This window comes from Neophocaena asiaeorientalis, unplaced genomic scaffold (assembly GCF_003031525.2).
Source record: "Neophocaena asiaeorientalis asiaeorientalis breed wild unplaced genomic scaffold, Neophocaena_asiaeorientalis_V1.1 scaffold932, whole genome shotgun sequence".
NCBI classification, from domain to species: domain Eukaryota; kingdom Metazoa; phylum Chordata; class Mammalia; order Artiodactyla; family Phocoenidae; genus Neophocaena; species Neophocaena asiaeorientalis.
In genome coordinates, this window is record NW_020172903.1 from 103,217 (window position 1) to 129,878 (window position 26,662).

At 37.5% G+C, this 26,662-nt stretch overlaps 3 protein-coding genes across 13 annotated transcripts in view; 2 read left to right on the forward strand and 1 right to left on the reverse strand.

The window, feature by feature from the left end:
• Window positions 1–23,695, reverse strand: part of ASB3 (ankyrin repeat and SOCS box containing 3) — an 80,715-nt gene extending 57,020 nt beyond the window's left edge. The window contains exon 1 of the mRNA XM_024742011.1: window positions 23,532–23,695. The gene's annotated coding sequence lies outside the window, so the exon portion shown is untranslated. The remainder of the gene's footprint in view (window positions 1–23,531) is intronic.
• On the forward strand, window positions 1,923–9,847 carry CHAC2 (ChaC glutathione specific gamma-glutamylcyclotransferase 2). 3 transcript variants are annotated; one of them, XM_024742019.1, is made up of 3 exons: window positions 1,923–2,130; window positions 6,886–6,921; window positions 8,500–9,847. In XM_024742019.1, the coding sequence occupies exons 1-3, from the start codon at window positions 1,996–1,998 to the stop codon at window positions 8,893–8,895; spliced, it is 567 nt and encodes a 188-aa protein (XP_024597787.1). In that variant the 5' UTR covers window positions 1,923–1,995; the 3' UTR covers window positions 8,896–9,847. The 3 variants fall into 3 exon arrangements, with proteins under 3 accessions (XP_024597787.1, XP_024597788.1, XP_024597789.1); XM_024742021.1 differs by having other exon boundaries at window positions 2,079–2,130; window positions 6,886–6,926; XM_024742020.1 differs by lacking the exon at window positions 6,886–6,921 and having other exon boundaries at window positions 8,500–9,761.
• Window positions 23,696–23,764: 69 nt separating the features above from the next.
• Window positions 23,765–26,662, forward strand: part of ERLEC1 (endoplasmic reticulum lectin 1) — a 42,126-nt gene continuing 39,228 nt past the window's right edge. For all 9 annotated transcript variants that reach the window (XR_003002871.1, XR_003002872.1, XR_003002873.1 and 6 more), the window contains exon 1: window positions 23,765–24,087. Coding sequence is in view for 6 of the 9 variants with exons in the window: in XM_024742015.1 (XP_024597783.1) it covers window positions 23,926–24,087 (162 nt within the window). In the remaining 3 variants the exon portion in view is untranslated. The remainder of the gene's footprint in view (window positions 24,088–26,662) is intronic.

Genomic DNA, 26,662 nt, shown 5'->3' on the forward strand with positions numbered 1-26,662 from the left:
GTTATCAGGAAAATGTCCTTATTCTTAGAAGTATTTAGCAGTCAAGTCACAACACATGCAGCTTATTTCAAAGGTTTTATTTATTTTTTCTTTTTTTGGTGGTATGTGGGCCTCTCACTGTTGTGGCCTCTCCCGTTGCAGAGCACAGGCTCCGGACGCGCAGGCTCAGCGGCCATGGCTCACGGGCCCAGCTGCTCCGCGGCATGTGGAATCCTCCCGGACCGGGACATGAACCCGTGTCCCCTGCATCAGCAGGCGGACTCTCAACCACTGCGCCACCAGGGAAGCCCAAAAGGTTTTAGATTTAAAAGTATATAAAGAGAAAAAGAGTAAAGCAACTATGGCATAATGTTAATTATTGGACCCATGTGGAGAGTATATAAATGGTCACCATGTTCTTTTTTTCTAACTTTTCTGTATGTTTGAAATTTTTCGAAAAATTTGGGGGGGGAACTAACCATTCCAGGCAATGTGAAACCACAGCTTGGAGAAAATTAAAAGACCTGGTTATTCTTTTTTTATATATATAAGTTTAATTATTTTATTTTTGGCTGCGTGGGTCTTCGTTGCTGTGCACAGGCTTTTCTTCAGCTGTGGGGAGAGGGGGCTACTCTTCATTGCAGGTTCGCGGGGCTTCTCATAGCAGTGGCTTCTCTTGTTGCGAAGCATGGGCTCTAGGCGCACGGGCTTCAGTAGTTGTGGCACGTGGGCTCAGTAGTTGTGGCTCACAGGCTTTAGAGCGCAGACTCAGTAGTTGTGACTCACGAGCTTAGTTGCTCCGCAGTACGCGGGATCTTCCCAGACCAGAGCTCGAACCCGTGTTCCCTGCATTAGCAGGCGGATTCTTAACCACTGCGCCACCAGGGAAGCCCAGACCTGATTATTCCTAAATTAAGTTTTTCTTTGTGACATTTTCCTGCTGATTTCTTAAGAGCATAAATAATACTCCTTGAACCTGGATGTTCTAGCATTCTTTTATAAAGCTAAAGACTACCAACAGAAATCCTCAAGAAAGAATCATCATTTGTTAAAGCTTCTGCTTTCACATACAGAAACACTGCACTGATGGTCCAAGTGAGCTTCCTGAACAGTATTTTGGAGCAGTAGCTCTAGCCTTCAGATCAAAACATTTTTTAGGATACTTGACCTGTTGGATAAACTCATGAAAGCTATTAAATTTCTCCCCAGAAAAATGTACACAGATCCCAAATCCTGTATACAACTTCAGGAGGTCTCACATATGGCTTCCAAAGCCTATACACGAGCTAAAAACCTTTGCCTACACTTTTCTGAGTGACTCCTGAGAATACTAAAGATGAATAAGGTCGTTTCACGCAGAAAATTTAAATATGCAAGCAATTTTTGTTGAAATAATATTCAACAGCTCTTCTACAGGCACAACACTTCTGTAGTAAACTTTCTGCTTTTATTCGACAGGTAGAAAGATTTTTTTTAATGTAAAAATACAGATTACATTCCCTGCAAATCCAGTTTTCAAACCATAACAAAATGTCTTTCTACGTACCAACTGCGGTACCAATAAACAGCTCGCCTCTGTATCTAGACCACACCAGCCACAATTCCCACCCTCTCTCTTCCTCTCCGCATTTGAAAAACAGAAGACAGTTCCAATCTTAGAACCACAAAACCCATAAAAGGATTGTGGGTAATGTAGTCCTCTGACCACGCGCACCTCATGAAAGGTAGGGTGATTTACAGAGGCTGCTGAAAAAATCCATTGCTTAGTTCAGAGGAAGTCAATGCTTCCGGATACCCTAAGCAAGCAAAAAAATAATAATAATAACTGACTGAGCTGGAGTAGGAAAACATTCTTCGAACTGCAAGTCCCAGTGTGCTTTGCGTCCCCAAGCAGGGAGTGCAGACTTTGCGCCTGCGCAGCCGGTTTCTTGCGTCCGGAAAGCTGTAGTCCCTGCCTGTAGCTCAGAGACCACGCCGAGGGGACAGCCGCCACCAAGGAGGAAGAGCAAGGGAAGGATGTGGGTTTTTGGTTACGGGTCCCTCATCTGGAAGGTGGACTTCCCCTATCAGGACAAGGTGGTTGGATATATCTCAGGCTACAGCAGGCGCTTCTGGCAGGGCAGCATCGACCACCGCGGGGTTCCTGGCAAGGTGAGGCGCTAACCAGTCCCCCACACTTACTGACCCCGGCTCACTGCTCCCCATCTCCTGGCCCAGCTCTGTGGGACTTAACACCCCAACGGCCGAGTAAACTCATAAAATAGTTTATAATGCTTCTACCTCTCTGTGTACCTTCCTCGGCCACCTGCCCCCGACTCCCTCTCAAACCAAAGGCAGTCCTTCCGAAGCCACTTGACATGCTTGGTGGTAGGTAGTTCTTGAAGAGGAAGAAGCGTGGGCGTAAACTCGCACAAGGCTAGCGTGCTGGGAGGGGACCCCATCTCTTGGCAACTACTGCCCCCACCAAAAGGTGGGAAGATAAACCTTCCTGTCACCACGGAGTTGAAATACTAAAATCAACTAGCAAATTCAGCTTTTTTGCAATTAAGTTTATTGGCATTTGTGCATTCTGCCAGGCTTTGACTGGTCTGAGTTTAAACGTGCATGTTATTTCTGGAGTTTTTTAGTATCTTTCCAAAGGTTTTATTTATGACACCTAAGGTCACAGAAGAACTCGTTTCCAAAATTACCTTACTTTGATCACATTGGTTGTCCGGTACTTCCCAAGTTAAGCGAGTCCCGCTTTGTTACCTAAATAGCAAAGTACCAATACTATATCCAGCATTATTTTAATGTTTTTTTTCTCAGTGGTTCTCCTCTAAATTATAAATGCAAAATGTAAGTTCTTTGATCCATTTTTCAGTCAGCCATGCAGAGACATTTATCTTAATATATGTGAAAAGAGAATAAGAGCTCACTGCTTATGCAAATCAGCCTCATTTTGGCTGCAAAACAACTAATCCATAAGGAAAACTAAATTTTGAGTAACTGATAATTTGGATAAGTTGAACACTTATTATAGTTAACCTCCTAACTTTTAGAAGAGTACAAAGTGTTTAATTGCTTACATATTCTCTAAAATACTCTGAGAGTTATATGAGCTTGATTACCACTTTTTTAAAAAAGAAATTAATATTGGTTCAAAAGCACAATATCTAAAATGCTAGAAATCAGATGTAGCAAGAGATTGAGGTTAATTCCAAAGAAATACCTGTAGTCTTGCATCATGGAAAAGGGAAGAGAGGAAGGCTGTAGTTTGCACCTGCTCATCAATGAGACATAGGATGGAAATCACAAAAAGTTAAAAGCTGTTCTACCTCAACTAGAATTGGTGAATTAAGAATTTGGCTTTAAGGCAGACAGATAACTTGAAAACAGAGGGCTGATTTACCACAAATGCACATTTACAGGCCAACAGAAACTTCATGGCCAAGGTATCTCCAAGAGTGTTATAAAATAATATTTAAGACTTCAAAGAACTAAGTTAAATAAAATGCCTTTAGAGTTGTCAGATATGGGCACTTAAAACTGCCATTCTGAAGAATGCCTTAACCCAGGTTTCAATTTCAATGACCAAGTATTAATTACTTATGAGCACGGTTATATAGCATATTTTACTACTCTAGTCTCAACCAAAATGTTTGTTTGGTACACAGCATAATGAGTTATGTACACCATCAAAACAAACCGATGATAAGAAACTGTCATGCCAATACAACAGTTCATGAATCTTTAAAAAAGAAAAAGGTAGCTATAAAAGCCAATATCTCTCTTTTTACTTAAATATACTAAAATATAGGGCAGGAAATTTGGGGAGAAAACACAATGGCTAATAGTTTGATACCTACTTTTATTTAAAGAATCCATCCTAGCATATTAAAGGAAAGCCTAAGGCACTAAACATTTTCTAAATATAATGTTCTATTAAGAAAACTGGAAAGAACATTATCTTACTTCACATTTTTTATTATAATGGATCACCAGCCTTTTATAAATATTAACTGTCTGACAAACAAGAATATAAAAGGCTACAGAAATATCTAGCAAATTAGAATAACGTAAATGCTATATAGGACTATGTTTTTACAGCAACATATGCTTCTAGTGAGCATATGATCATTACATATGAAACGTGATATTATTAAACAAATGTTGGACTCATTTCCACATACTGCAATGTGACATTTGTAGGAAAAATACCAAACTTACTTTCTTTACTAAATTATGCTTTCTTTTTAGCTTCATTGAACTTTAGTATCTTCCTAAGTTTAATTAAGCATCTCATTTATTTCTACAAAACTGGCCAGTTCTCATCAAATTAAGGATATTTAAATGTGAAAAAATTTTCATATCAGAAAGAATATATTTCAATTTCAAAGAGAAAACATTTTAACACAAGAGATAATCATGAATATTTACTAAATCCCTCACTTTTCTAGATGTAGATCAGAAACATTACTCATTACCCAATGAAAGCACCCATCATGACTCATATTTCACAGCATACTCCAATCCCATTCAGCTTCCAAGACCCCTTCTTCAGTTTCAATACCCCCAAAACACATTTAAGTGCATTTACAAATTTACATTGTTTCCCAATAATATATTTTATTTTAGGGATAAACAGCTTAAATTTTAGAAAATATTTTTGAGTAAATATATCAGTAGTGCCAAGAGTCAATGTCTGTTTCATCCATAAACAGTCACAGGGACAAATCTATTTTCCCTTAATGACTCCCTATATATGCTCTTTGTTTTCTGTTTCAATTGCCACCACCTACATCGAGGACTTTACTACCTCTCCTCCTTTCAACAATTACTACTGAGTACTCACATGTAAGTGGGAGACACCTATGCAAACAACAATACCTGATAAGTGCTATAAGGGAAATGAATAAAAGGAGCAATGAGAGTTTAGAAGGAGCTGCTGCAAAGTCATCTGGGCAGACAGCCAAGCCTTTATGGAGAGAGTGGTGGGAGGATATCCAAGGGATTCTAAAGAAGGAAACGCATTCCACACTGGGATGTGAATGTCTGTAAAAGTTATAAATAATTCATTACAGCTTGAGAGGGAAAGTGGTTAAGAAATGAGGTTTGTAGTTAACTCGTGCAAAATAATTATTTTATCCTGTAGAATATTACAACCCTGAAAAATTAAAAGCACAGAAGTGAGTGGCCCAATTTTTGCACCAGAAAGTCAGTCTAGGGCCAAGTAGAGAACAGTCTGGAGGCAGGCAGCGAAATCCCTAAAGAGACAACTGAAGGATGAAGAGAAACCAGATTCAGAAGATAATCAGAAGATAGAGCTACCAAAAATTGGTGACTAGTCTGGTGAAAGGGGAAGGAAAGAAAAGGTGGAATGAAGAACTTGTCCCCTCCACCACTAACATTTCTTACGCACAGTCTACCTCCTTCGCACTTGAACGTGCATACTATATACTTTACCACACCCATCTTCCCAAAGCACTTCTTTTATCATGCCAGTCACCTACTACTCAAGTGCTACAGTAGCTCTTCACTTCCTTTTTCTCCCAAATTTCAGTGGCGGCTTCTTTTCCATTGACCCCCAGTTTCAACTCCAATCTCAAATCTAACTCTATCCTATTTCTCCAGTTATGTTTCTGAGTCATCTTCCATACATGGAGGACCCTCTGCTAAAGTCAGACACTTGGCCTGGTATAATCTTGCTTCTAGACCCTCACTCATAAATCTTGAGTCACAGTGCCCTTTTGCCAGAATTTTGTCTTTCTTTCTGACCACCCAAGACTCAGAATTCTTACTGCACTTAATAAATAGTATACATCATAGCCCTTAAGTATTCTCTACCTATTTCACATGTTAAGTTCATATTCCAGAATTACAATATAAGCTCTTGAAAGCAGGAATCAAGGTTTTATCTTCTCTACAGCCCAGAATAGGTATTCAATAAATAGCTCCATATTCACTTTGATATTGAAGGTAACATGGCAATAGCTACATGACCCACACCAATATATGTATCCTCACTTTAGCATTATCTTAAATAGAAAATAAGTCAAATATAAATGTCCAACAATATAAGAATGTTTAAATTATAGTTGACAGTAGAATATTATGCAACTATTAAAATGGATGAGAAGACAAACAGTAAAATATAATTAAATAAAAAATATAATCCAAAATTCCATGCGTTCCGTGATTATGAATTATCTATACAAATGGACAAAGACTAGAAGGAAATAGCAACAAGGATGACACAAATATCTGAATGATGTAAGTTCGCTATGTGCCACACAATAGGCATACAAGTAGGTAAAATTGTGGCTTACAACTCAACTTTCTCACTAATGATAACATGTCAGTAGACACAGACTTTGGCACCAGGTAGGAATTGTATTTGAAAAAAAAAAAAAATGCAAATTCTTAGACTGCTCCATACCTACAGAATCAGGAACTACCTCCAAGTAATTCTGATCTACACTTAAGTTTGAGAACCACTTCCCAATAGGAAAGCACCCTGGCATGTCATGTTTTGTTCCTCAGTGAAACTATAGCAATCTTTTTTTCCTGAAGAGAAAGAAGTGATCAGAACATGTATTTATAATTGCTTCTTCCTTTTGCTTTTCATTTTAGATGAGCCTTAGTCACATGTGTGTGTTTTTTAATATATCAATTCTAAGTGAACATAATATACCTATTATATACAAATTAAAGAGAACCTTTTAGAAAGGCCAAGATAATTTGGATAAGGTAGACTCTCTTAATTCATTTTAAAATTTATCATAAAAAATAAGTACTTTTGAAAAAGTGTTTAGTATGAGCCAACAAAGTTAAAATATTCCACGTCAACAGTAAGTTGCTAATGCTCAGTTATTGAACTTTAATTCGGGAAAAAAAATATTTTTTTTTTTTACTTTTTTAAAACAGCCCGGAAGAGTTGTGACTCTTGTTGAAGATCCTGCGGTATGGTATAATTATTCTTTTTTGTATAGTCTTTAATCATAAAATGTTAAGATGTTTCTCAGTTTTAATAATCAATGAAATTTTATTAGCAGTCATCACAGACAATTTGAACTACACTGAGTCTAGAATTCCTCTCTGTATTTGTTGTATTTCTTTTCATCTGTTGGGAAAAGCTGGAATACAGAATTCAAGGTAGACAACAAAAAAAACGATGGCATATAGTCTCATTTTTCCTTTCTTGATGAGTTTATTGACTGAGAATTTTGTGGTCTCCTTTGAAATTAATGGAGCCTGCCCTCAGACAGACTACCACTAAGAATCAAATGAAACCCTAAAGCTTTCCTCTCATTTGCTAGGATTCTAATATTTCAGCAAAAATCCCAGTCATGAACTATCACTTTCTTTACTGCCTAATTTTATCAAGAGCACAAGAGGTTTTTTAAAAAGTTTAGAGCACTAGAAAACTTTTATTTACCTGGTAGTTCTCTGTTTCTTAAATATTTTCAATCATTTTACTGACATTCAAATTTTATATTATGAAGTTAAATATTTAACTTTAGAAAGGACTCTGATATATAAAATCAAGCAGCTAGCAACAGCAGATGAATGGTGAAATTATGAAACGCTTTCATAACTTACATTAGGAAAAGCATCTATAAAAATGGCTTCAAACTGGTAAAACTCCTAATTAGAGTTAATAAAACCACTTTGTTTCTATAGAATGTTAATTTATTCAAGATGCTTAGCAACCTAAAGTTTAATAATCAAGTTAATAATTAAAGGTTGTCAAGAAACTAGAAAATCTGTTACAAACTATAAATCTTGCTTATATCACAGATATTTTATTAATACTACAAAGAATCTTTGCAGCTGAAGTACACTGCTTTTACTGACACTGTTCATGGGCTCTCTTGACAAAGAGGTTGCCATTTAGTATTCTGGATGGAGTAATTTACAAAGGATATTTGAAAGTTTAGGCAGTGAAGAAATGAACAGATAAATGAACCTATCGCCTTAATAGTTGATTACTTTATTACAGAGCTTTTAAAATACAGAACACTTTCTGCAAATAAGGGAACACCAAATATATAAGTGATACTCACCTCCAGCTGAAGGGGGTTGGGGGTCAAACCCCTCCCAGCCAGCACGCCAACACTTATATCCAGAAGCCCTGAAGTAGGCTTCAGGGTGGCTACAACACTCCCTGAAGCAGTTTGGAAACTGCTGCCCCTATACCATCAGTGAAATGTTTATGGATTTAAAGCTTTAGAACTATATTTAATGACTAAATGAAGACCTCGTATTTTAATTTCAGTCCCATTAGTTAAAAGACATAATTTGAAAAACTTAAACAAAGATAAATATCCTGGTATACAAGGAAATCATTTATTCAGATTGAAGAATGTAAAATGCTGATTTCCTTTACTGTTTAGAATATACCTGTTTGGTGCACATTAAGTGAAGCAAAACTGCACTGATTTCTAAGAATATACAAGATATTTTCTTACATCATAATATATCTTCACCTATTTTAGCCTTGTAAAAACTAAATAATATATTCTTTTCATTTTTCAACAGGGTTGTGTATGGGGTGTTGCTTACAGACTGCCAGTAGGAAAGGAAGAAGAAGTAAAAGCATACCTTGACTTCAGAGAGAAAGGAGGCTACAGGACCACAACAGTCAATTTTTATCCAAAAGATTCCACAACAGAACCATTCACTGTGTTGCTATATATTGGAACATGTGATAATCCTAATTATCTTGGTCCTGCACCTCTGGAAGACATTGCTGAACAAATTTTTAATGCATCTGGTCCAAGTGGAAAAAATACAGAATATCTTTTTGAACTTGCAAATTCCATTAGAAGCCTTGTGCCAGAAGATGCAGATGAGCATCTTTTCTCTTTGGAAAAATTAGTAAAGGAACGTTTAGAAGGAAAACAGAACTTCAATTGCTTAAAAAGACCTAACTGACTTTTCCCAACAAGCAGAGCTTTTAGTCTTCAGAGAACAGCACAATGGCATTATGATTTGTAAACGTGTTTACTTGAAAATCTTAGTTGTGTTTAATGTTGTAGTCAAGATATCATCTAAATTTATAGTTTAATTGCAAGTGGCCTGAAACACATACATATTCAAGATATTGGGGTATAGTTAAAGAAAAAATTTGTTTCAATAATATAATGATTTTCCAGCTATATGATATTAAATACTTGCTCATGAGAAGTGAGTTCTTTAGAAAAATATGATGAAGGACTCAGTTCAGAACTTGTTTTTACCTGAGTAAATATAATTCTGTTATTTCATACCACAGTACTATTTTGAAGTTGTAGAGAATTAAACCAAAAGACCAGTAAATATAATAAGGTTATACCTTCAATATATTCCCATACATCAACTCTGTAATCATGGTTTAAAATAAATAAGCTTAAAATAACATGTAATTAGAAACGTATGGTAATATAGATAAGATTTGGGCCTTGAATGTGAATCTCCTTATTTAGGTATTAAATGAAATCCTTTCCAATTTAAGCCAAAATATGCATTTTAATATAAAAATTTCCTTGGAATTATAATGTACTATACCTCTCCATTTTGAATAAATGTATTTTACTACATGGAAAAAACCCTTTCAGCAAGAAAAGCACAAATTATACAAATCATGTCTACTAACAATGTCATCTAGTCTGTCACTCACTTTGTATTAATCTTATACTGAAACTTAAAAATAAAAAAGATGGGCTATCTGATATTACAAATTAACAGAAACATACAATGAAAGTTTGCTGTTTGAAATGGTGTTTAGAATTGTAATTTTTTAAAGAAGTGGTATTACCTGATCATTTGCTACACAGCTTTTTTTTCCCTTCTTACATCTTGTCACCCAAAGGTATCCACTAAATAGTGTTGATGATGCTACTCAAGTAGGAAGCATGTATGTGCATTATTAACTCATGTAAAAGTAACTTTGATGCAAACTAATCAGATTATTTCTTATTATAGGTGATATCCTTCTCAACAGGACATATCGTCTCTGTTATATAGTCAACATGAAAAGAATTTCAGTATCACATTAAGTCTAATGTGAAACTAATAATTAGTACAGAAGTTTGTCATGTAAAATAAAATAAAGCTGTCCTACATAGTAGGAACAGTAGTCCTTTTCAGGTTTTTTTAAATCTGTTAACACATTACTTGATAATTTACTCAGTTACATAACTATTTTAAATATTTTCCAACATGTTCAATATTAGTTTTCTAGAAGGCATTTCACTTGTCCTGTACAACAGGAAGAATACTAACATTCATTAATGAATACCTCATAAGGATGTACTAGGCAATATACATACAGAATCATCCTCTGAGCATGTTTCCATAGTAACTTGCACACAATTAACACATCTAGTAAGCAGCAGAAGTCCATGTCTCTGCTAAAGCACAAGATCTTTCTACAATATATTTAAAAATCCACTTGAATTTAACTGTCTTTACTAACCTGCATCTCTTTTTCAAGAGGTAAACAAGATTTAACTTTTTGTGTAACGACATAGTACGTGACTTGTTACGTAGAGATGTTAATTTTGATAGATGCATACAGATTTCCACAAATATAATGAGTCTATCCAAGATTCACATGCCATAGCTCAGAATCACATAGGTGTATTCTGAGATACAGCCTTAGTGACTCTTCTACCATTTAATATATAACTATGTTATGAAATATCAAGGGAGAGGGATTACTTTGTGTTCCCCATTTATGTGTCTTTCTAGACTCTCAGTTAGAAGTTAATTAGAAAATACACATGTGGTATACCATCAACATTTATAGGGAAGCCATGATCCAAATAGCCCAGGGACAGGGACCTTTCATTTTCAGTGGGATGGAGAGAAACATGACTAAAATGGAGAAGATAAACAATACTGAATTAGAGAGAAGCTACGGTTTGGAGCCCACAAGCTAGTAAGAATCATAAAGGTACTAAGTTATCTAGAGCATAACATTTTTGTTAGCAAAACTGCAAGTCTCTTTATAGCCCTTGGACGTCACTTTCAAAACAGTCTCATTCTGCCCTCATCACACACACATAACTCAGACTCTCATTCCTCAGAGAATAAATCTTATTAGCTAGGTGTTCAGTTTTAGGAATTCAAGAAAAGTATGAGTGTAAACCCTACATAGAGAAAATAAACCTTTAATGTAAATCTCTAATGGAGTAGATTTTTTAAAGTAGGTCTTTCTACTCCTACTCCAAGCCACTATTATATTTCCTTTCCCCACTCCCAAACAAATAACACATTCACTCTTCAGTCTACCAAGAACTGTAAGCACAGTCTAGATACCACCTGCATACATAAAAAGTTATCACTTAGGGAAACGAAGGTTGCTGTGATGTCAACTCTGAATATTTGAAAGCATGAAGGTGATCTATTCCTTCAAGACTGATTTTAAAACATTTTATAGTCAACATTTTATTCTATTATATTAGATTTCTCTTTTCCATAAAAACATATCTTTTTAAAATTATAACTTTGGAAGAGTTGTGAATATAAATGTAAGCATCATCCTCCTATAATTTACATCCCTGATTCTAAGTCAGTTATATGATAAATGTGCTTAAAATTCCCTCTCATCATATCACATCGAAATCTACGTATCAAATAGGGTATTCCAATTATGCCTATCTTTTTCAACAAAAATACTGTGACTATATTTTCTATGAATTTATTCAGCTTTTAAAAATCTATTTTTATGAATTTCTAAAACTTTAAAATAAACTCACCCTAGGCACACATTAAAAATTCAACGATTAGCAAATGATTTTTTAATCCTGTGGCTACTCTTCAAAGAATCTGAACTCCTGAAAACGTACTAAAATTATTCTTCTAAATGTCAAATTTATATGATGAAAATTAGCTTTACTGAATTTCAGGGTTGTTTAATTCTTCTTAATGTTCATTTTACCTTTCTAAAGTATTATATAGTTCAGTACCAATTTCTGGGTAGTTTTATTTAACTGTACTGAACCTCCCTGTCTTTATAAGTGGTTAGCCAATGCACATACATCTGGAAAAGCCACCACTTAACCCTACAATTTCTTTCACTCTTCTAGCTTTCCTATCCTTTGCAGGAATTTTTAAACTACAGTGTTCTATTTCCTTATCAACTCATTTCAGTGTCCCTCCAATCTAACTTTACTCTGCTGTACTCTACCCAATCAGTGTAGTCTCAGGTCTCCAATGACTCCTTTCTGATTCAACCCAAAGATCTCAGTCCTTCATTCTTCTTTACAACTCTGACACATCAGACACCAGTGACCGTATCACTAAGACCAAAAAAGCAGAACATTTCGTTGCATTTCTATTTACATCTTTGACTACTGTTTATCAGATGCACAAACTCATCGAACCCTAGGCTTCAATTACCATCTTTATTTAGAAAACTTCCAATCTCTAGCCTACTTCCTCAAACTCTTTACAAATCTATACATCTTATATGTAAGGTACTTAGTGTATTAAAAACATAATTCATCTCCTTTCCCAAAGAAAACTTTTGTCCCACATTACTTCCCTGTACATGACACACATTAAATGTTGAACAATGGCAGAACAGAAAATACAACAAACAAGTTTAAAATATCACCAATTCACAGGCTTTTGCAGAAAATATTTTCACAATTTTTACAAAATGTAGTTGTGTTCCTTGTTTATAATAAATTTTAGCATTTTATTTAAAATTTTATATAATTTTATATAACTCAAAGCAAAGTGAGCAGGGAAGCCCTGAAGCCTATCTGTGATATGACTTAAAAGGTTATGTGTCGGTAAGACCTATCCTTCAAGTATGAGCTGCAACGTTTCTCAACTAAAATAAGAACCTTATAATACGGCAAGAGCCAAGAGTTTCTTACACCTTCTGCTTGCCTCCAATCTTATTTCTTCTTTCCAGCACATTCTCTTCTCTGTACTCAGAATTATCTTTCTAAAATATGAAACTAATCTAGTCAGTAATCAAAATGCCTCCCAGGGCATACAAAATAAAGTTCAAATTCTTTAATCTGGCATTCAGCTACATACAACCTGGTGTCAGCATATTTGTCACATTTCACTTCCCACTAGTGCACACCCCCCATGTTCCAGTCACACCATCATCCTCAACCATTAAGACCTAGCAAAAAAGAGGGACTAATGATAGGTGGCAAGCAATCACTATGCAGCAAGACTACTAAGATAAAAAAGATAGCTCCCAGCTATCAAGAACCACATTTGGTGGAGAGACACACAAGCAAGCAAATCAATGTTACTTACCAGAAAGGCTGGGACATAAGATCAGAGAAAGCTGCACAGAAAAAAATAAATTGTTGCTCATGTATCAAAGAATAGTAGTTAACACTTATGGAGCACTTACTGTAAATGCCAAAATCTATTCCTAGTACTTTACACATATTATTCCCCAATGAGAGACAAAAAGAGCTTAACTTAAACAAACATTAATAATAACTATCATTGAATACTTACAACATGCCAGGCACTGTGCTAAGCACTAAAAAGGAACAATGGAATTAAGGTCTTTAATTTTGGGGGGAAAAAAAAAAAAAACAGTGAGAGATGGCAGGTTTTTCATTTTGTACCTCCACTGGTAAGTTTTAACCCCAATGAGATTCTTTCCTGAAACAGGACAAAGTTAAAAGAATTTTTTAAAAAGATTCATTTAATTACCCATGTTCTAAAGTCATAATTTTTAAAAATTTAAACAGATGTATGTTTTGCCCAATATTCTCAACAACATTGATTGATTTATTCAACATATACCTATCAATTACATACTTTGTGTAAGACAAACTAAGCATATGCATTTTCTTCCACTTCCTAGCAAAATCCCACTGAAGTGCATTCATGCATTCTAGAAGGAGAGCAGATGGGATTATATTGAGGATTAAGCCAGTGCAGAGAAAACCACAGTCTAGAACAAACATGCAGGTGCACCTATATGCATGTGTACACACAAGAAAGCTGCAGCCATGCAGAAACCTTTCCTGCCAGCAGAGTCTGAAGAAATACCAAACCTAGATACAGCAGAAAGGGGCTGTAGGACAAAAATTAGGATTCTTACAATATGTATATTAGATAGCCAAGCCAAACCTTTTATCTTACTCCTTTACACACAGAATGTCTAGCAGCAACAATGCTGGTTTCCAGCTAAAACCACAACTTTTTTTTTTTTCCTTTTAATTTAACAATCTACCCTGAAAGCATTAGAACATCTTCATGCTCCACAACAAAGCCTTCCTTACTTGGGCATAGGGTGGAGGGAGAAGAGGAAGAGGCAGCTGTTTTCCTGCGTTTCACCCACGGACTCTAAAGTGAGGCACAACAGTTGATACCCTGCTCACTTACAAAGAGTTCAAGAATCCTTTGGTTTTTTTTTTAATTTTTGAGGAAGAGGAAAAGCAAAAGCACAAAAGGGTGAAAATAATCAACTCACCTTAAGGAAGCATAGCTTTTAAACTTATAAATGTTTAAAGTTTGTAAGTGCTATCCTCAAAGAAATTCATGAAGACATTGCATCTATTAAAAATGAGCAACTGGAAACTATGGAAACAGGAAAAAAAAGAAACACTGACGAAAGATATTCAAAAAGGAGAACTGATAGTCAAAGGAAATAGATCTCTTGAATTGATCTTCCACATTACCTAATTTTTTTTTGTCTTTTTTCTCTCTGTTTGGAAGATTCTATCTAAATGGTATTCTGAATAGAAAAGAGAAAATGAAGGAGAACAAAATTTAATAAGTGAACAAATGGGACTCATGGAGTGCAATGAAGGATAAATGAAAAAAGATCCACATCTAGAAAGAAATACTCTCATAAAATATGATAAAACCAATGATAAAGAAAAAGAGTCTAATAAAACATTCCAGAGGAAAAAGTATATTACTTGCAAAGAAGAAGCAGAATCAACTGGCTTTAGTATTCTCGTCAGATATACTAGATGGTAAAAGGCAAAGGAATGATGTCTTCAAAGTTTCAAGCAAAACGAAATGATTGAACTATGAATTCTATTCACAAACTATTAACTGAGAAGGCAAGATAAATACATTTGCATATTATAGGCCTGTGAAAATTAAATTACCTGCTTTATATCTTTTCCCAAAAAAATTACTTCTAATTAGGTATACCCCAACAAGCTGGGAGGGAAATGTGAGATAAGGAGGACACGGAATAACATAAAACAGTAGATTTAACCCAGGAGAGTTACCAAAAAAAACCAAACATAGATAGATGGATAGACCCAATATAGATAGGTAGATATGCAACAGACTTGGAAAGCAGCTAGTGTAAATTAGAACAAAGTGTTTGAGAGCTCAAAATATATCTTCAAGGGCTTCCCTGGTGGCGCAGTGGTTGAGAATCTGCCTGCCAATGCAGGGGACACGGGTTCGAGCCCTGGTCTGGGAAGATCCCACATGCCGCGGAGCAACTGAGCCCGTGAGCCATAATTACTGAGCCTGCGCGTCTGGAGCCTGTGCTCCGCAACAAGAGAGGCCGCAATAGTGAGAGGCCCGCGCACTGCGATGAAGACTGGCCCCACTTGCCACAACTAGAGAAAGCCCTCGCACAGAAACGAAGACTCAACACAGCCATAAATAAATAAATAAATTTAAAAAAATATATATCTTCAAGAACAAAATGGATTCATTTTAGCAAATATAGGACTAATTTTAGGGAGCTAAAAGGACACTTTAAGTGGCAGAGGATTAATACAATTACATTTCTTTCTCTGCAGTTCCAATTACACCTTTTGATTTTATACTGACTTGTACTTGCATAAGTACAATATTGTAAAGTTTATAGGTTTTCAATGCTTGAGAATCAACCTATAAACAAAGCACAGAAAAACTGAATAAAGTCACAGAACGTAGATGTTATAAACATATAGTAGTAGCCAACTGCAGAAGCAGTGAAAATGATAATAAAAGCTAACACATATTACATATTTAATATGTAATTAAGGCACTATGCTGAAAAAGCCTTACATGCAATAACTCATTGATTACAAAATGGCAACACTGAGAAGTGGCCAAAAGAATGGATTCAGGAGCAAGACTGTTTGGGTTTGATATCCAGTTCCACTGCTTACCAGTGTTATGACCTTGGGCAAGTTGCCATATTTTGTCAATATATTTATTTCATTTTAAGACTTCTGAAATTGAGATGAGTCTTACACTAGATGGCATGTCATAAATATAATTGGTAGTGGTTATTTTCTTTGTTAGTAGTACAAAAAAAAAATAGTGAGCCCTAGAATCAATGGCAAAGGGGAACTGCTATAGTTTTAAACAGACTTTAAATTGGGATTGACATATATATACTATATATAAAATAGAAAACTAATAAGGACCTACTGTACAGCACAGGGAACTCTACTCAATACTCTGTAATGGCCTATATGGGAAAAGAATCTGAAAAAGAGTGGATATATGCATAACTGATTCACTTTGCTGTACACCTGAAACTAAAACAACATTGTAAATCACTATACTCCAATAAACTTCTTTTAAAAATAAAAATAAAACAGCCTTTATGACAACAATTAAATGCAAGGCATGCCCCTGACTGGATCCTGAATGGGGGGAAAAAAGGCCAATAAATGGTGAAAGTTGAAATCATTGTTATATTTCTAAGATGTGATAGTATACATCTTTGGTTATAGAGGAATCTTTTTATTCCTAGTCACTGATTTTTTTCAAGGTTCAGGCCAGCTGTCTTGTAGAATGAGCCACATTTTTTGTTTGATAATTTTCTTATACCCAGGCTTGACAAGAATACTACACAGGTATTGTTATATATAGGTGTTGTACACATGAAGTTTTAAAAACTCATTCTTATACAAAATTCTTAACAGAAAATCCTTAGGAAAAGCCATAAACAAAAATATAAAGCATGGAATTAAAAAAAGAAACATTCTAGCTTGATTTGAAATCAAATTTCCAATCTCCTTTCTTTTTCCTTGTACCTAAGAATTGAGTATGTACAATATTCACATTTGCACCTGGATATTTGCTGGCATTCTGTCACCTGTGAACATGATGTATTTTAACCAAAAATCTCTGAAGGCCAAAACTTTTCTCTTCATTTATTTTTCCCAAAATGTGTATCCCAGTCCTCTTAAGTCTTCTTGTTACCACAGAGTAAATTATATTTAAAGGAGTGACTGGAGGGGAAAAAAGATCAATATTGGAAATTAACAGAAATGGTCAATTACTATCTTAGGCAGCCTCTGGAGTAATTAGTGTTAAACAACCTCATTGCATACCAGCTGTTAATCTGAACAAATGTCTTTATTTTTATCAGTTTTTGCCCTTTATATCTCTAAATGAGAAAGTATTATAGAGATATGGGATAACTTTTAACTCAAAGCCCAAGTGGTTGGTTCTCATTTCTGTCTCAGAAAAATTTCAACTGGAAAAAAAAATTTTAAGTTTTATTCAACCATATTTTATAACATGGCACAGATATACAATTTTATACCTGTATGCGAATTGTATTAGAACATATTAACCTCTCTTGTGTTTCAGTTTCCTAATCAGTAAAATGAGGAAACAATAAAATTTAACTTCTGAGGTTATTACAAGGAATAAATCAATTATATAAATTTGTATCTATAAAGCGCTTAAAATAGTGCCTGGACACATCTATTAAATGAATGAAATACATAATAAATCTCAATCTTCATAATAGTTCTTACATCTCACATTTGTTATTTTCTCCATTTTAAAGGTAAGAAAACTGAGCTCTAAAGAGGTTAAGTAACGTGCCCAAGGTCACACATGTAGTAAGTAGGATCAGAATCTCACTAGCCTAACTCTTGAGCCCCTGCTCCTAACCACTTCACTATTCAGTTGTACAGAGTTTGCATATAGTTATTCAGCCATTGCCTTATTATTAGAAAATCAGATATCCAGGGGTTTTTTTTGCCATTATAGCTAATGCCACAATGAATTATCTTTATACATACATCCTATGTGTCAGGGCTTTTGTATTTAAAGGAGAAAGTCCAAAAAGTAAAATCACTAGGCCAAAAGGTTTGCGTATTTTTAACTTTAAAAATTACTAATTTTGGGCTTCCCTGGTGGCGCAGTGGTTGAAAGTCCGCCTGCCAATGCAGGGGACACGGGTTCGTGCCCTGGTCCGGGAAGATCCCACATGCCGCAGAGCGGCTGGCCCCTGAGCCATGGCCGCTAAGCCTGTGTGTCCGGAGCCTGTGCTCCGCAACAGGACAGGCCACAACAGTGAGAGACCCACGTACCGCAAAAAAAAAAAACAAAAAACTTACTAATTTAAAAAAGTTTATTATAGCAGGTCTATCTTTCCTTTTACAGTATCTGGATTTCCTGTCTTACTAAAAAATACCATCCCTACTCCAATTATATGAATATTCTCCTAATTGCTTCATATGGAAATATCTTTAACTCATTTACAATTTACTTACTTTTTTTTGGCAGCGCTGCCTGGATTACAGTCCCCGACCAGGGATCAAACACGGGCCCTCAGCAGTGAAAGCGTGGAGTCCTGACCACTGGACCACCAGGGAATTCTCACAATTTACTTTTTATGTAATTTATGATAAGGTGATCTAGTTGGTTGGGATCAAACACGGGCCCTCAGCAGTGAAAGCGTGGAGTCCTGACCACTGGACCACCAGGGAATTCTCACAATTTACTTTTTATGTAATTTATGATAAGGTGATCTAGTTGGTTTTCCTATAGATGAATAGCAAATTCCACTATCAGCATTTATTGATTAAAACATCCTTTTCCCACAAAAGTGAAATGACACCCTTGTCACATATTAAATTCCTTATGTCATTCTCATACTCAAACCAAATTATTTTTGATCTCTATGTCTTGGGTTCATGCTCCTTCATCCACTTAGAATAGGCCTCTCCCAGCTCTGTAAATCCAATTCCTACCATCCATTAAGGTCCTATACAAATGCCGAGACTATTTTATTGGTTTCCACGCTTCCTTCTTCTCATCCCTTGCTAGAGGTAATCACCCCCTCCTTTGAATGTCTGCAATACTTTATCTGCACAGTACTTCTCTAACAACGCTTCTCACTTTTAATATAATTAGTTATTTACAAGTCCTGTCTCCCTTCTTAGGTGGTAATATTTTGGTGGACTTGATCTATATCTAAGTCATTTTTTTTTATATCTAAGTCATTTTTATAGCACCCTTAGTACTTTGGACAGTGCTTCCAAACCACATTTATTAGATGAATAACTGCACAACTTTCTTGATCTCCCCAGATCTGTAGTTCTGCAGCTAACTGAAAACTGCCACACTAAGACTAACTCCCTTGTGTGCAGAAAAGCGTAGTTTTGCCAAATAAAGGGGAATTTTTCTGGAATCCATGAAGCAGAAATTTAAAATAAAATTTAAGATTGTGTATTCTGTACCATATTTACATGAGAAAAAATCAAGAGACTATTAAATGAAGTAATTGACTATTTTTTCAAAATAATTTCTAGGCAATGATGGGGTTAACACAGATTCAGGACAATCTACATAGTTACATTCAAAATTCTCTATGATGATAACTGCATAATGATGACATCAGTGCGAGGTAAGATTAAGTGCCTTATGGAATCATCAAAGATACAACACAAACAGGCATCATAGGCAAAGTAGGTGTTCACTACACTGCAAAAGTTTTAGAGTGCTAGAAAGGTCCCCTGCTTGCCTCTAAATATCTTCCCACTCAGTGAGCTAATGTCTAAAACTTTACCATTAATATTCAAGCCTCTCATTTAAAAGTCTAAACCAGTGATTCTCAACCATGGGTCATTTTGCCTGCCAAGGGACATTTGGCAATGTGTGCAGACATTTTTGGTTGTCACAACTTGGCTAGGGGGAGGGGGGAGGGCGGGGTTGCTATTAGCATCTAGTGGACACAAACCAGGTATGCTCCTAAACGTTATACGACACACAAGATAGCCCCTCACAACAAGGATTTTCCTGGCCCAACATGTCAACATTGCCAAGGTTTTGAGAAACTGGTGTATACTCTGCTGAAATGCAAAAACATAATGTTTTTAATTTAACATACACATAAAAAAGCCTCCACTTCAATCCAATCAAGGCTTTCTTCCCCTCTGCTCCACCTCCATGCTGTCAAATCCAGGGGTTACCTGCTTATCCTCATCTTCCACAACTCCTCAGCAGCATTTACATGACTCAGCTAGCTGGTCATTCCCACACTTCTTTCTCTTGACTTCCTTGATATCTCAGTTTTCTGATTTTCTTTCTGCTTTACTGGGCACACCTCCCCAGTCCATTTCATTAATTCTTCAATGCTGTTAAGTATCTAATGTTGCAATGACTCATCTTCCCTTTGTTATCCTCATTTTTTCCCTAAATGATGTCAGCCAGAACCATGGCTTTCAGTAAATCTATATGCTAATAATGCCAAAATTTATAACTCCAGCTCTGACCTCCTTACCTGAGCTTCAGGTTTATTTAACCAACATGTTAGCTGCAGTTGGATGTCTAACTGATATCTACAACTTAGCATGTCCAGTAAATCAACTATACTCCAATAAAAATTTAAAAAAATAATAAAACTTAACATGTCCAAAACAGAACCCTTGATTCAGAAATTACTCTTATTGTAATCAAACCATATATGTAAGATGTTAACAACTGGGGAAATCTAGGTTTGATTCTTGCAACTATTATATAAGTTTGAAATCACTTCAAAATAAAAAGTAAAACAGACAAAAACACATGGTTCCCATCAGTCCACATTCTTTTCTTCCCTCTTTCAGTAAACTGCACCACCAGTTCCTCATAAAACATATCTAGACATCATCATTAATTCATCTCTGTAAGAACATGTCACATCTAATCCACCAGCAAATTCAAGATGCTGTAGCTGAAAAATATATCCAAATTAGGCCACTTCTCCCCACCTCTGCTGCTACCAGCTTCCTAACTGGTCTCCCTGTTGCCATACTTGCCCCTCCATTAGTTTCCTAGGGCTGCCATACAACTAAGCCCACATGCTGAGGGCTTAGTTGCTCCATGGCATGTGGCATCTTCCGAGACCCAGGCTCGAACCCATGTCCCCTGCATTGGCAGACAGATTCTTAACCACTGTGCCACCAGGAAAGTCCCAGGTCTGGGGGTTAGAAGTCTGAAATCAAGGTGTCAGCAGAGCCACGATCTCTATGAAACCTCTATGGGAGGATTTGTCCTTACCTCTTGCTAACTTCTGGTGGTTGCTGGCAAACTTTAGCGTTCCTTGGTTTGTAGACACATCACTCCAATCTCTGCCTCCATCCTCACACAGCATTCTCTCTGTATATCTGTCTGTGTCCAAATATCCCTCTTCTTATAAAGACACTAGTCATTGTATTAGGGCCCACCCGAGTTCAATAATCTTAACTTTCCATCTGCAAAGACCCTATTTCCAAATAAGTTCACACTCACAGGTTCCAGGAGTTAGGACTTCAGCATATCCTTTTGGGGAACACAGTTCAGCCAATAACATTCTCTATAATCAGTTTTCCACACAGCAACCATAATGATCTTCACGAATGTACATCAGGCCACATTACTCTCCTACTTACAGATCTGTGTCCAGCTGGCCATCTCCTACCACTTTGCTCTTACACTCAGCAACATTAGCCTTCTTTCTGTCCCTCCAACACACCAAGCTTTTCCTGCTGGAAATTGCTGTGTGGCTTCCTCTTCACCATTTCAAGTCACAACTCAAATGTCACTTCCTCACACAAGTCTGACCATCTACCTGAGCAGCATGTCCCAGAAGCATTCTCTTTCACACAACCCTAGTTTCTAAGCAGCAGTGACCACTACCAGAAATTATCTTACTTGTTTTTTATCTGTTACTTGAACATAAGCTCTATTGAGGCAGCTTCCACCACTATAGACCCAGAGACTAAACCAGGGCAGACAAATATTTTTCATTTTTATTTAGTCAAATACATCTCTTTTCCTTCATGACTTCAGGATTTCCTATCTTACACACCAAGATCATTGAATTATTCTCCTAAGTTTTCCTCTATTGTTTTCTTTTTGCTGTTCATTTAAATATCTAACCCATTTGGAATTAATCTTGAACTGAATGAACTGAATTAATCTGAACTGACTGCCTCTGTTCCTCTAAGAGAGCACTAATCTCCTGCTGTTGATTCCATCCCACACTATCTGCTGACTACACCGAAAAGCCCTAACGGACCATCTAGAAGGATGGTGCTGGAAATGCACTTCCCCACCTGCCTGATGAACTCCTATAAATCCTTAAAACCCCAATTCTATGTCACCTCTCCTGGGAAGCCTTTCCTGTCCAATCTCTGCCCTTCTTTATATCTTCACTCTAACATCTCTCTACTGTATAATCTATAGTACCTGCCTCATAACATATATAAAGTACTTACACTAGTGCACGGAAGAAAGGCTATATAAATGTTAACTACTTTATTATATCACAATAGGTTACCATTATTTGTCTGTGTAATCTCCCTTGTTAGACCATGAGAGAAAGAGGACAGAGACCCATTTATTCGCCATTTACCAATCCCAGTGTTTGCACACATATTAAGCATTAATAAGTAAATAAATTAATGAACAACACCTCAATTCTGGAAAAAAGTAATTTTCTTTGATGCTGCGGATTCCTTTTGTTTTAAAAAAGGAAATTTTTAAAACAAAAAAATAGAAAAACAGACTGTTCTTCCTGCTTTTTGATTTGGCTCAAATTGCGCGGGGGGTGGGGGGGACGACGACACACAAGGGGCGACACAGTCTTTAGCAGATCTAGCACGGAAGTCTAGCTTTTCCCACCTCCAGAAAGACAATGACAGCTGCTATAAAACTAACACTGTATAACCCATTATATTAGAGATGAAAACAACGGCTTTTTTTTTAAGATGGGGAGGGGAATCCAAAACTTTTTGTGTTTTGAATAAAGTCAGAGATATCTGAACCTCATGTGAGTTCATAACCTCACATTCACCTGGCCCTGAACCGCACATAAAGCAACTTATCGGCTTCCTTAAAAAAACAGCAACCCAACACTTCAACTCTAGGATGAAAGAGACTCGCGTAAAGCAAAAAATATAGGGGCTGAGCTATCTAGCTGCCCTTCCCACAAGGAGATTCTCCGTCTAGGCCACCCTCGGAGAATTGCAGTATTTTTATACGGGGGGACGACAGGTTTCCTCGGCTCAGGTATCCCCGAAACCACGGCTGCGGAGACTGAGCCAACCCCCGCCCTGCGTTCGTCAGGAGCTGGAAGTAGTGAGGTGACCGCGGCCCACAGCAAAAGAGGCGGAGAGAAACTTCCAGCGGGAAAGATGAAGCGTACAGATGCTACGTGCGGAGAAAAGGAAAAGCAGCGAGAGGATAGAGCAGTCAGGAACACCGCCACTTCTCACTTCTCCTCGCCACCTCGAATTTTCTCATCTGAAGACCAGCACCCGCCCCGCTCACACTCTCCTGTAGCTGCTCCACGAGCGCCAAGCCGCGGCCCAGCCGGTGGAGAGCCGCGCGGGTGGCGGAAGGGAACAGCCGCCGCCTCCCGGACTCACCAGCTCTCCGTGCCGCCACTTCGCCGCCTCGGCTGGTCCGAGGCCCGTTCTTTGCGCGTCCTCTCCCGGGAAACCGCTGCGTTCGCTCCCAGCCACGAGACTGCGGTTGCGCGCGACAAGATAAGCCCGGCCGGCGTCCCGGCTTCCGTAGGCGGACGGCTCGGTGGCCCCGGATGTTGATATACCAACTGCCCCGGAAACGGTGGCGGGAAGTCCAAGGGGGCGGGGGCGGCGTTGCTGGGCTCTCCGGAAGGAGACGTGGCGACTGTTGGGCCCCGGGTTGCTTGGGCGCTTGGTAGTCCCGCCGCCTCCTCCTCCTCCTCCTCCCCCCCCCCTCCTCTCCACTGTGGGCCGAGGGGGTTGTGGCGGCGGCTGGAGAACTCAGCGGCGGAGGATGGACGAAGGAGGCGGCGGCGCGCGGAGTCTGGTCCCAGGCGGGCCGCTGTTATTGGTACTCTGCGGTCTCCTAGAGGCGTCCGGCGGCGGCCGAGCGCTCCCCCAGCTCAGCGATGACATCCCTTTCCGCGTCAACTGGCCCGGCACGGAGTTCTCTCTGGTCAGTGCCCTCGCGAACCCGGTAGCCATCTCTCTTCCTCCTGGCACTTAAGGGTTCGGCCCCTTCCCTCAGTATTCTGCGTTTTTTCACCCTAGAACCTCCTCTGCGGGCGCATGCCTCCTTCCCCATTCCAAAGCTTCATCGACCCCGCGTTCATTCATTCAAACAGCAAGTGTTTTCAGACACGTTCTGTGGATGTGCCCTCCATGCTACGCATTCCGGGATCCAACGGTCCCTTGCTCTCCCCTTTAAAAATCTGTCGCACTATACCTTACCAACACTCCCACCCTGTGGAAGAAGCTTTTCTAGAACCACGTCAGGCGCACACATTTGTCTTTTCTTTGGAAAGTCCTCTGCAGCTCTTAACTCCACCAGCAGCCTTCTGTCCTTAAAGGAGTATTACACACCCTACCTACACAACCAGTTGTACTGCGGATATGAGTTCCCTCTCTCATATTCGTTCTTTCTCCCTTGTATACACACACAGTACATAACATATACGCACAGCTCTTTTTCCTTCAGAGTTGTTTCTGAGAGGGCTGTTTGGCCTGTGAGATGTTAACGACGCTCTATGCAGAATATCCTTTACAGTTTTGATGTATTACGGCTGTTATTTAAGACCCCAAAACATGAGATTTTATGATCGGTTTTCCTACATTGAAGAATATATTTATAATCTCAAAGTAATGAATATTTGCAGTCCTTCTTCCTTTGGGGAGTGCACTGCTGAGAAGTCTTGCTATCCACGGGAGGCCAGTAAAAATTGGGCTCTTGTGATACTTACCGTATGGTAATTAATTCATTTATTTCAAATGGAAGTCGGGGAAAATGCAACAGTTCCCCCCACCCCGCTCTGCCCTGCAGAATTTTTTTAAAATTCTTATTCCAGTTACCTGCAGTCGTTCTGCTTGGAAGACTGTTTTAGTATATTGTTGTATTACTATTTCACTGAAACGTGAATATGTGATACTAGGATGTCTGCACAGAATGTCCCAGGATAACGGATGTCATCAGTACCACAACAGACTTCTATTTGCAGATGTTAGTTTTTGCTAGTATTTCACACCTGGTTTGTTTCTCCACCTGTCTTCAGTTCTTCCATTCTGGTATTTCAGTGGTTCTTAAGTATTTCTCTGGGAAGCCAGATTAATCTTTGCATTAATGCCAAGAAATATTTTTAAAATTAATTTTTATTGGAGCATAGTTGGTTTACAATGTTGTGTTAGTTTCTGCTTTACAGCAAAGTGAATCAGTTATACATATATACACTTTTTTTAAGATTCTGTTCCCATATAGGTCATTACGGAGTATTGAGTAGTGTTCCCTGTGCTATACAGTTGGTTCTTATTCAGGAAATATTGATATATTAAAATACTTATATGAAAGTTTGTTACAAGTCAGATATAACTAAGAGGCTTGGGATAAGAATATTTTAGTCCAGCCTCTGTTATTATTTCCAAAGAGCACACTTGGCATGAACTTGGCAAATGTTTAAAGAATGTGGTCATTAAAATATTTTACTCTTGCACCTGTGTTTTGCTTTTTTTTTTTAATTTAAAAAGGCATGCTGATATGTGGCCCTAAAAATTTACTGACCTATACGCAGATGACTAAAACTAGCCTTTTTAGAAGTTACTACTAAATCGTTCAGTTTTCTTTCTGGCACTGGTGTTTGCTGGCTAAAAAGAGGTTATGGTAGAAGATCTCGGTCTTAACGTATGCTGTACCAACCTTTTCTATATCTAACAATTTTATTTTGACATTTTGTTTTTAATTACTTTTCTTTGGCAATGCAGCATAATCTAAGATGGGCACATTTGAAAATTTGGAAAGAAATTTTTTTTTTCTTTTTTTAAGTTTGAGTTATTTTGAGAAAAATCTAGAAACATTTTCCTATAAGTTGGCAAAAGATCTGTGGCCCTCACACAAAAATAAGCCCCAAGAGTGATTATCATTGATCTTTGGATTTTTTTTTTTTTTTTAGTATTTTTCTAATCTCAGGGCTTCCCTTCCCTACTTTGTGTAATTGAAACTACAGCCCTCCACACCTGGCACTGTCATTTTGTTTTATAGGCCAGTTGGATGGACATTTGTGTGTAACTAAGCAGCTGTATGAACTAGGATAAAGGTCTTTATCTCTCTCCCACCTGAAATTGGAAGGCACTTGATTAGAAGATCTGAATTTTCTTTATCTTTAAAATTCTTCTGTGCTTTAAATCATCTTCCCCTTCATGTATATCAAAATAATACATAATCTTTCAAATTTGCTTAGAAAAGTATTAAGCACCAAAATTGTGTACATTTTTAAATGTTTACAATAATTAATGATTATGATATTCTTTACTGGTTTTTAGAAGTCAGTTTTGTTTTTGTGTATATTTTCCTTCTGAAATAACATCTCTGTGTCATTAAAGTGTTCGATTATTCATTACTTCACAGAGTTTATGAATTTCACCGAAGGAAAACCACAAAATAAGTCTAATTTTCTTTCTACTTCTTTTGTAAGTATAGAAATGTATTCCCACTCAAAAACTTTCCCCAGACACTACTCTCGGGAAAAATGGTGACCAACTCC